The sequence below is a fragment of the Nematostella vectensis genome, chromosome 14, assembly GCF_932526225.1.
Source record: "Nematostella vectensis chromosome 14, jaNemVect1.1, whole genome shotgun sequence".
Classification (NCBI taxonomy): domain Eukaryota; kingdom Metazoa; phylum Cnidaria; class Anthozoa; order Actiniaria; family Edwardsiidae; genus Nematostella; species Nematostella vectensis.
This window is the reverse complement of record NC_064047.1, coordinates 2,711,586-2,723,082: the sequence shown is the minus strand read 5'-3', so window position 1 is coordinate 2,723,082 and position 11,497 is coordinate 2,711,586. Positions and strand designations below refer to the sequence as shown.

The 11,497-nt window shown below is 39.1% G+C and overlaps 2 protein-coding genes and 1 long non-coding RNA gene across 3 annotated transcripts; 1 reads left to right on the top strand and 2 right to left on the bottom strand.

The window, feature by feature from the left end:
• The first annotated feature begins 6 nt into the window (after positions 1-6).
• LOC125556727 lies at positions 7-5,865 on the top strand. Its single transcript, XM_048721732.1, has 5 exons — positions 7-115; positions 2,412-2,440; positions 3,311-3,451; positions 5,055-5,244; positions 5,614-5,865. The coding sequence occupies exons 1-5, from the start codon at positions 55-57 to the stop codon at positions 5,814-5,816; spliced, it is 624 nt and encodes a 207-aa protein (XP_048577689.1). The 5' UTR covers positions 7-54; the 3' UTR covers positions 5,817-5,865.
• Positions 5,834-7,213, bottom strand: LOC125559832. The gene is made up of 2 exons (XR_007306522.1): positions 7,069-7,213; positions 5,834-6,549 (listed from the first exon to the last, which is right to left on the bottom strand). It is a non-coding gene; the product is annotated as an uncharacterized LOC125559832 (long non-coding RNA).
• An 823-nt stretch (positions 7,214-8,036) lies between these two features.
• LOC125559827 lies at positions 8,037-9,605 on the bottom strand. The gene is made up of 3 exons (XM_048721729.1): positions 9,549-9,605; positions 9,371-9,426; positions 8,037-9,226 (listed from the first exon to the last, which is right to left on the bottom strand). Exons 1-3 carry the CDS (start codon positions 9,580-9,582, stop codon positions 8,333-8,335), a joined length of 984 nt encoding a protein of 327 aa, XP_048577686.1. The 5' UTR covers positions 9,583-9,605; the 3' UTR covers positions 8,037-8,332.
• Positions 9,606-11,497: the final 1,892 nt, after the last annotated feature.

The window sequence follows — 11,497 nt, the reverse complement described above, 5'->3', positions numbered from 1 at the left end:
AAATATCAAATGCGCTTGAATTGACTCATAACATCAAGCCGGTCATGTGCGCAGATGGTACTAAACTTCTTCTTTTCTGCGCAGCATGTCTTGACAAGCCAAAACAACATGGCGGGTAAGTACGAAAACTCGGATCATTTCTGTGTTGTTTTCGTGAGAGCTATAAACTCAATTTGTTTTCTTAGCACTTTACTTAAATATATACTACTCTCCGAATAGATTTATCTGAAATGCAATGCTATTTGACGCATTGATTGGGCATGATTCGAGGTCAAACGAGTTTTACGCCTAGCACGTGTACCGGTCCAATCATATATTTGCAAAAACTTTCACTGTCAGAGCAATAGAGAGAGGCATTGTGAAGAGTTGGAGCTTTTCATTTCGTTGTTTTCTAGCTGTCTTTTGATTGAGATATTTTTGTGGAGACTTTATAATAGTGCATTGCAAGAATACTTAGTACCTAAGCTTACTTTACTTTTTGATCGAAAATCCATTTGGGCGACGAGATCCTGATATTTTCTTTATTTTATATAGATTTGCGAATTATAACTGATGCTCAGGCTAATGTGGGTGCGCAGTCATAGGTATCAAGGGGGGTGAGTGCACCCTGTGCTACCCCTGTATGCGCCTGATACTGTACAGCAAACACCTGCATATAAGAACACACGAATTAAGAACATCTGGCTGAAATTTGGCAAAAAAACACCACTTTTATAAGAACAATGTCAGCCTGGAAAAGGAAAAATGTTCTTATAAAATGGGAAGGGTGTCAAAATCACACGAATTACCATAAGAACTATAACATGCACCCTTCTTGTTACTGTTTTGTTACATTACTGATTACAGTAGACCTATTTGAACATTAGTTTTTTAATCATTGTTCCATCAATTTATGTTATTGTCCAAAAACATGATTAAATTTTCCTACCAACAGTGTACAACACTGAATTAAAAAAAAAAGAACATTTAAGAACATCCTGAGGGTGATTTTTCACTAAGCATCTGATAAATAAGAACATAATCAGTCTGATCTCTGAAATTGTGTGTTCTTATATGCGGGTGTTTACTGTACCTATATTTACAATATGTTATTGCACCACCCCATAGCATAAACACATTAACTGAAGCCTTATCATAACTAATGTTTGCCTGAAGTCAATCAAACATCCCTTTTAAAAACAATCAAGCTCACAAAAAATGTAAACTAAATCATACTGAGTAGGCTACCAATCAACCACATTTGAATTGGTACTCAACCCCATGCTTGGCTATTGGTTTGCCACTGAGGTTTTAAAACAGAGACATTGTTATAGGGAACAAATCTGGGAAAAGCATTCTCTGTTCAAGACAAAACCCCTAAATTGTCCAACAATTATGTGCCCTGTTCAGGGCATGGAGTTTGGAAACCTGCAGAAAGTACCCCCTGCTAGGGACTTCAATCAATTGATCATTTACATTTGGCAATCAAACCTTACCTTAACAGTAAAGTTTCCATTGATTGGAGTTCAATCTCGTGTGATTAGGGCCAGACTACACAGGCAGGTTCTCCTTGCAACCCACTGAGGTTGGAGTCATGCAGTACGCTCTCCACCCCACACTGTGGCATAAATTTCTTGATTATTGTGTTTTGCATTCCATAGTCATGACAGCTCAAAGTCCACACACAGTGATTCTAATGCATTCTGATAAAATGATATTCTTTGACGGCATTATATGCCCCTATTATGCATTTCGGCTAGAGCTTATTTAATCCAGATAGACCTCAAGCTCATGCTGCCATTTTTTTACTGTTGGATAATTGTGTTGCTGGTTCATGCCTGTACCCAGGGGTGGTGCAGGGGGTGCGAACGCCCCCCCCCCCCCCCCACTTTCGGTTCTCAATAGACGTGCTATTTGTAGACAAAATCATAAAGCATAATTAGCTAGATCACTCTGGTATGTCACCAATCCATAAGTCAGACTTTTTTGTAGCCAAATCAGACAATAAACGTCCCTAGGAGATACTGTAAAAGCAAAAAATGTCCCTTTTTGTTCTTTCAGGGGTGGTCAGATTTTTATCAGAGAACTCCCTCCCTCCCCCCCCCCCGTAAAAATATGGTCCATTTTTTTGGATTTCGCACCCCCCAAGACATTTTTGGCCGATAACACCAATTTTCCTATCATTAGAGGCCGTTAGGACAACAACAAGTCCATTATTTACAATGCAATATCACTTTGCTTGACAAGCTAAGCTTGGTGAGTGTTTTTTTTTATTTCACTTTTTTTGTTAGTTGAAAAAATCAGGGAGCTATTTTTACTAGTTGCATGGGAAAGGTCAGAAAGTATACTGACCAAGAGTAACAGCCGAGATCAGTATTGTCAGATGCCCCTGTAGCAAAATGTCCTAAATCATATTTACTTTTAATTTACAGATCCTGGAAAGAGAGGAGCTCCCAAAAAGGTATAATTTAAAATTTGTATAGGCGGATGCATTAAGATGTCTTTGTCTCATGCTGAAAAATACAATTAGGGGCATCTTTCACTGGATCTGGAAAGGAGCACCACAAAGTTAACAAGACTCCAATCCAAATTTCAAACCTTTTGCCACCAAAATTCTCAGGTTTACTGAAGGGTGGTTCACACTAGTGACCTTGACTGCACTAATCATTTGCAACCCCCACCCCCATGGTCCCGGGGAAGTTTGGGGTTTTTAACATGGGGGTTTAGAGCAATTTTGAACGAGAATCTGTCCCTAGGAGGTGGGGGAATTGACAGTTTTTTTACTCTAAGACTCGTCCCCACCCTGGGGGTTTGGGGACAAGTGACTAGCATCTACAGGCTCCCTAGTTATTCAAAATAAAAAATGTACTCACTGAAGTGTACTGGCATTGAAAGACAAAGTCTTATTTCAAAAGACTTGTTGTCTTAAATGTCAGGTAGTTGCATAGTTTGTATCACAAGGTGTAGGGGCATTTGACTGCAGTGTTGTCCAGATGGAGTGGGGGGGGGGGGGGGGGGGCATAGCGTTTCTCAGTTTTGTTCAAGTCTAATCCTCCACCCTTCTCCAGGACCATGGGGGTAGGGGTTTCAATTGACTAGTGCATAATGGTATCAGATAGGCATCGTTTTGGCGTTCTCTCTTATACATTTCTTAAAAGATAGTGGAGGATTTAAAGTTAAAAAGTCCACTTTCTTTGTTGGTTTTCCAGCTAGTCTTCCAAAATTTTGCCATTTGTGAATATGTAGAATCTGGTGTTTTCTCAACAAACGTGAAATAATTCCAAGCCCTTTCAGCATGTTAATTGTCTGCTTCTTTTCTATGGTATTTTAGAGATGCCATAGCTGCAATGGCAGCAATGCCCTTGCACGAAGAGTTTGTACAACGTGCAAGGCCCCTTTCCCTCCCCCCAAAAAGAAGGAAATGAGGGGGGATGGGAATATCACCCACCAAAGAGGACATCTTTTCGATAGGGTAAGATTAAATATTATACTGTATTGCGTAATCATACAAAACAAGCTTTAGAAAACAATATTTAGGAGATTTCCCGGACAACTCCCGTTATATGTTCATTAGAATAGCCAATGAACAGGGTGGTAAAGTGTGTCTTCGTGAAACGAGATATGGCCGTTTTACACTGCCGAGAAACGTGAAATCGTCCATTTTCCATCTCCGTGGAACGTGATCTAACATGATTTAGCAGTTTTGAGTCCACGTGAAGCCAGATCTAGCTTATACTTATTTTCTAGGCGCTGTTTGTTTCAGCCAGTAAAACGTGGAAAGCCATTTTTCTGTCCGTGAAAATGTCATCCATACCCCCCTTTACCACCCTTAATGAAAGATACCAAATTGGACGTGGTTACCAATAGTTTTAACCATAAAGGTGCCAAAACTCACTCATTTCAAACTCACTCAAATTTTGTTTACAGTATACTCTTATTTCCTTTCCAAAAAATTTGGTAAAAGGGCCAAAAAATCTGCTCGTTTCAAGCTAATTTCTTTAAATAATTTTTACTAATAAGTAACATTTCCTGTTGTGTCTAAAGAGCTCCTGGCCGCAAAAAAAAAAAAAACAAAAAAAACAGACACACACACAAACAGAATATGGAGCAATGAAAAAAGAGAGTAAGAGAGTGGAATGTCTTTGACATTAAAAGAAGTATATTTATTAGAGGGTGCACTGCCGAAACTGATATCATCAGATTACCATTTTAATTATTATTACTAGCTTGAGTTGTTCGCTAAAGTTTTTGATTTTGCAGTTAAGAAATGTTTGTCTTTGTAGTAAAGAAATCCAACTCTTTTGATTCCATGTTGAACTTTTTCCTTAGTATTTCAATGGATATATCATAGAATGATGGCAACGACTGTAATACACTTATTTCAATTAACATTAAAACTGGCTAAGCATAACTGTATATCCGCTATACTCGGTCGGTCCATTAGCTGCAAAGTCTTTACAAATGTCGAATTATGTTATTTAGTATTCTTTCTGATCTATCATTTCTGCCAAACACATATATTTTGACCGTTTCGTAGTGGGCATACCACGGAAACCGAGGAGAAATAGGCTATATGCCATAGACAGTACACTAGTTGTATTTTGTCATTACCATTGTAATCATCATCATCCTCATCATCATCATCATTATCATCATCATATGTCATTATTATTATTATTATTATTATTATTATTATTATTATTATTATTATTATTATTATTATTATTATTATTATTATTATTATTATTATTATTATTATTATTATTATTATTATTATTATTATTATTATTATTATTATTATTATTATTATGTAAGTAATTTTTATACCTTTACTCCCAATAATAACCATTACACCGATAGGGCTATACTGCAGCTGGCTCTTTTCGCAGGCAAGACCAGAGACTATATGGATTTTGGCTTTTCTTCCAAAGTGGCTCAAATCCGATAAAAGTCTTTAATAAAAATTGTCCATGATAAATCACCCTTACGAACCAGCGAACGCTGTATTATAATAACTGTAAGAATATTTGTTTAGCAAAAGAAGTAATTATTTTTGCTTGTATCGTGATCCACAGGCAGATGTCCTTCAAAAGGAGCACGGCGTGGATGTGGTCGTCCTTATGTTTGGACGGCACGGCAAAGGGACGACCACATCCTGCTACGGCACAAGAGGAAGGGGCCTGAAGTTTATCGGGGACCAGCAGGAGGCCAAACCTGACGAGGATGGCCAACTTGCCTTCCGCTTGTTTGATAGATTCATGAGAGGTCTGTGATACAGATATCTTTTTCCACAAAATTTACAGAACAATATTTAAACTACTAGAGCCCTTCCCTAGTAAATTTATATCTTTACCATATTGATTTGTGTATGCTGTATTGGTAATTGCATAAATAAAGTAGTCCAGGGCAAAAGACGATTCAGAGATGCTGAAATTTATCAACTTTTCAAGTTCAATTTCAAGTCGAGCTTTATTATGATCAGGTCGGGGCGGACCGTCGCGTTGTGTTTATGATACTGAGCAAATTCTCTTTTAAAATACTTAAAAGTAATCTGATTGTATTAAATAATCCCAATTGGTAAAAACAAGAAAAGTTCGCCTCATTTGATAACAAAAACTAGTTTGTCCATTTCAGCCCAAAGAAAAACACCCGCGGCAACAACACCACCCACGGGGGCACCCGCGGCGACAACACCACCCACGGCAGCACCCGCGGCGACAACACCACCCACGGCAGCACCCGCGGCGACAATACCACCCACGGGGGCACCCGCGGCTACAACACCACCCACGGGGGCACCCGCGGCGACAACACCAACCGAGGCGGCGTCAACATGAACATAGCATGCTCCATGTACAAAACAAAATCAATCAGTTTATTTTTCAAGTCTGTTTTTTTGTGTGATTATAACTGCTTAACCAGGGGCCTGTTTCTCAAAGCACTTAAGTATTCTCTGTACCCGAAAACTTCGAATGTTTTCAGTTTTGTTAGCTGCTGCTTTATTGCTTGTTTCGTTCTTGGACCTCCTTTTTCTATTGATGCTTTCTTTTATTTTGTAATACCTTCAAGATCTCACGAGTAACCCCAATATTTAAAAGTTACCCCTCTCAACCAGGGAACTACAGGCAAATAGCTATTCTTTTCTCCTTTAAAAAAAATCCTTGAAAAACTTGTATATGATCAATTAATCTTCTATCTTGAAAAGCATAATATCTTATTTCAATATCAGTTTGGATTCAGGAAAGGCCACTTTACAGAGCATGCAATCTTAGAAACTATCGAAAACCTTAAAACAGCACTAGATCAAAACATGCTGACCTGTGGTATTTTCCTTGATTTCTCGAAGGCATTTGATACCCTAAACCATAACATTTTACTTGATAAAATGTACAAATATGGAATTAGGGATAACCCACAAAAATGGTTTTCAAGCTACCTAAATGAAAGAAAACAGTTTGTCAAATTAGGAAACACTGAATCGGACCTTCAACCAATTACCTGCGGAGTCCCACAAGTGTCAACACTTGGACCTTTGCTTTTTCTTCTATACATCAATGACCTCCCACACTCCTCAAAAAAACTGAAATTCAGGATATTTGCAGACGATACAAACATTTTCTATTCATCTAAAAATCCTAAAGATTTAGAGCTAACCATTAACACTGAACTTTTAAATGTAATCAAATATTGCAATGCAAATAAATTATCCATTAACTTTAAGAAAACTAACTACATTATTATTAAATCACCTAGGAAGAAAGTTAGTATCACCATCACAGCCTGTGATATCGAGCACAAAAGTACTATTAAATATCTTGGCATGTTTATTGGCAATCACCTTAAAAACAATCATCCATGCATCATCATCAAGGGATAAGAGGACTTATTTTTAAACAGGCACTTGTTCCGTTTATTTTACAATGGTTAATGTAATCTAGATATTCTTTATATGTAATTCTTTGTTTTCTTTATTTCGTTTAAAATGCCCACATAGATTTAGCGCTTTACAAATAAATATAATTATTAATTAAACTGAAAACACGAGATTTTTGCACTAAAATACGCCAAAGGGATCATAAACATACTAACATTTCTCTCATTAACTGCTGGCTGCAAGTGTCACAGCAGTCCGGATAAACCTCGTCAAGTTGAATATTCAGATAAACTCGTCCCAAAGCTGCAATTACGATTAAAAAGTCAGCCTCTTATTTCCTTTGCCTTTTTAGCGAACGTCCTTAATACAAGAGAATAAAACTGTGTTGAACGCGATCGGAGCCTGCTAAGTCATAATCCTCGGTCTAGCCCATCACAACTAATGCAAAGAGGAATCCCTAAGACTAACCCCAACCCTAACCCTACCCTAACCCCAATCCTAACCCTACCCTAACCCCAACCCTACCCTAACCCCAACCCAACCCTAATCCCTAACCCTAATCCCTAAACGGTCTATTGGTCTACCCCAACGAAACTAAGGCTATGAGGGATCCCACTATAGTTTACCCTTTTTTAACTTTTTTTGGGTAAAACTGAAAACGGGGTGTGCTCTTCTGTGTATCTACCCCAACGAAACTAATGCTATGAGGGATCCTTATGGCCTTTTTTAACTTTTTGAGGGTAAAGCTCAAAACGGGGTGTACTCTTCTCGGTATCTACCCCAACGAAACTAAGGCTATGAGGGATCCCTATAGTTTACAATTTTTGGGGGTAGAACTCGAAACGGGGTGTACTCTTCTCGGTATCTACCCCAACGAAACTAAGGCTTTGAGGGATCCCTATAGTTTTCACTTTTTTGGGGGTAAAACTCAAAACGGTGGGGGGGGGGGGGGGGGGGGGGTACTCTCCTCGGGGTCTACCTCAACGAACCTAAGGCTATGACTGAACGCCTCTGTCAGAATCGGTGCTGAAACGCATAGGCGAACAAGGAAAGAGAACGGGCTTGTCCGCTCTGGGGCTGGGGTGGGGCTTACCCCTTATCGCCTATCTCTAAGCCTACAACCTACCCCTAGTTACTTTTTCATTAATGTTTAAAATGTGAAATTGACATTACACTGGCGACATTTGATTTGTTCACTACTTTTAATTATAAGTTCTGTCTGTTTGATAATCCCAGCCTCGCCGGATTAATATAAATGTGCTACTTTACAGTTACAGTTACATGCCTATACAATCACTTTTACCTAACGTTGCGTTGGGACAGAAATGATATCCCGAAGTAAAGAGTCCTCGTTCTGTATCACGATAGGACACCCATCCCTATGTTCCACTGAAGATTTGCGTGTGCGCATATGTTAGCGAGTAAAAGTTAGGGACGACTAACAATTTGTCTATTCAGCAGGTGACCCCGGCTACAAATTTAATGGAATTCTACCATAGATAAGTTACCATATGTGGATTTGTTAAAGCCCTCGTAACGCCATAACGCTTCGCAAAACGTACGCATGTTTTCTGTTGCACATAACAGTACTAGCGCGCCGTGATTAGCCATATGCGAGTGGCTATCAAAGTAAGCAATTTGAGTGCCGCTGATCACGAAAAGTGCAGACCTACAACTTATCGTAAGGCAAGCTAGATTGAAAGACCCCACAGGAGGAACGGCATTTTGTAGCTGATATACGATTGTTGTTTCCTCGTGCGGATCTTCTAGGCGGACGGGTAAGGTCTCACGAATGGAGCAGTCAAACCATGGTGCGAGATAGCCTGCGGCTTCCTCTATGGAGAGGTACCGCGTGGGAAGGCTACTCCTTTGCAGGTCATAAATCCTGTTTCCCTGCTCGATACCTGCGCACATTGCAGCAACGTTACTCTCTGGGAGCAAAGCGGACGGACGCGGGAGCAAAAGAGATTTGCTCCAGAAAATATGGCCAATTACCAAGGCAATTACGCTGCATGCACTGCTTCCGTTTCTACCGTTGAATGTTCCTTGACTTATTGTTTCAGGGAAACACCAGGCGTGGACGCCTTGGCCAAAGTCTTTAGACTGTATGGCTATAGACGGAGTGGCGTCGTCTCCTTCGTCATCGCTACTCTCATCAGACTCCTCTTCGTCATCTTCTTCCTCCTCATTTTCTTCTTCATCAGGCGTCTGCAGAGTGTCACGGAACTCCTCCAAGTCTTCATTCAGTACAGGGGCAAAGGAAGAAAAGCCTGACGAAATTTGCCGCATCGCAAATTCGATCCCTTGTTGAACCAGGGCCAGCTTTCCCCTGAGGACACCCTCTCTGAGGGAGTTGGATTCGTAACGTCGTCTCTGCCGATATAGAATAGTATAATAATGAATTTACAACATAACAAAAATATATTGATATATTGATATTCAATTGCTCGTCGAATTCGAATTAGCGCTAATATTGCACTACATATGCATTTTGTTGGCTGGATTAAACTTGATCACCTGTTGTGGGGGCTCAGTTGTGATATCTATCGGCAAAACCTGGTTGCCTGTGTCACCTGTTAAAAGAAAACAAGCATATTTAATTTTACTATTGGAAACACTTTTCAACATTTATCATTACTTCTTATCAATGTAATATTTTTGGATTACAAAATCAATTCAGGAAAGGCAATATTACCTGCAAGAAAGTCTTCAAGTTTTTCTTTTTGCATATGATCTCTTCGAAAGAATACTAAAAAATGAACATTATTGAACATTGCTACACATTAATCTTTTTGCATTGTTTTCGGTTGCTTGAACTAGCTGGGGATGGATATTTTGCGAGATATTCGTGCTCGTTCTCGGTGTAAGAACCTGCGAGTTGCGTCACATAGCTTCATTTGTTTAGTAGAGCGAATGGTATAGAAGGAATCATGATGAAAATATAGCTTGAAAGGTGTCCTCTGGGAATGGTTCTTACACCGGGATGAAGCCGGTATTCGGTATTTTTCTTAAGTGTAAACTTTTTAGTTGTCTATCAACTCACTTGTCTCCGTCGTATTCGCCGAACTTCCATCACTGGCACTGCCAGCCACAATGACAATGATCCACACAAAGAAGCTCTTTTGCCACAATGGAGCCATGAGCATTAAAAAGGTGTTTTTCCACAATGGAAATTGGATTACTCGCAGTAAGGTTTTATGCTACAATGGGACAGAATGGCTTTGATAAATAAACGAACGAACAGCGCAAAAGGTTCTGCAAGTGGTAACGAGTGCACCCGGATTCGCCAATCCGTCACTCGCATAGGCGATATAACGTCTTATATGTGACAGGCTCGTAAACAGTCATCCGCGTGGCAAGCGCGTTAAGCCCTCTCTAAGGCAACCTCATGCGCAGTGCTCTCTGTGTCGCTTTGCCTTTGTTCCACATTAGCCTCTGCTGGAACGAGCCGGATTTCGCGTTAGCGAACCTTCTAGATTTCGGTGGCTACATCCAGACCTTGCTCTCTTCTTTCGCGAGCTCGAATCGGGTGTGGTCAATGAAACACCACATAGAAAAGCTCTTTCAAAAAGAAAGATCAACACCTTGTTATCGCTAAAGATATGGAGGTCTGTGACATTATTTCCAACTTGGAGGTCGCAATAGTTTGAGGTATATTTTCGATCAAATAATATGGAACAAAGGAATCAAGCTACACACAGAAAGCTCTGCTCAAAAAGGTTATTTTACGGACGAGAGAGAAGAGGGGGGGAGGGGAAAGAGGAACCATGCAAGACCGCTATTATCTCAACGCATTTATTAAAAATTACAATTATAAAAACGATATGTATTCAAAATACTTGAAATGCTGAAAAAAATTAGAGTGCAAACAGTAAAAGCGTGGAAGATTAGTAAAACTAAATTGTACTATTTTGTACAATTACTAAATAGTGAATTGGCAATTTCCCTCACAAAAGAGTGTTGCCGCTCGACCGAAACAGTGAGACAAGAAAAAATAAAAAGCCAAAATCACGGTCCAACTATTTTACTAAATATTCGCGTTCTAGTTCAACTATTTTCACTAAATTGTACAAAGTAGTTCTATTTACTAACTAATCTCTCACGGTTTTACTGTTTGCACTCTAAGCGCATTCTAACGTTATGGTAATAAAAATCATCATGGTTTATAATATACACCTATTTCGATAAAGTTTGACTATAAGAAAATTGAAAATTGAACAAAGTTTGGCCAATAATAATATATAATAATCAAAAATGCGTTCATTCATTACAAGGGCCTCGCTACAAACTTAATTCAGCCTCACTGAATGTTATTAACAGATACAAGACTTGTTTTCCATAACCAGTGGTGTTTGGCATTCAATCATTTTCCATTTTCTTATAGTCAAACTTAATTGATATAGATGTATATTAAGTAATATTCTTTTTGCAATAACTTTGGCTTGGATTCAAATGTAAACATCTCCGAACATCTATCAAGAAACAGTAAGTCCAAACACCAAAAAGCTGGTAAAGTGATACTCAAGCAGCTATCCCCAAGACGCGTGCTTACATATGGCAACTAGACTAAAAGAAAACGTGTGGTTTTCAAAATCATTTGAAATACTATTTATTTTATTTAGTACTAATACACTGTAATGTCTT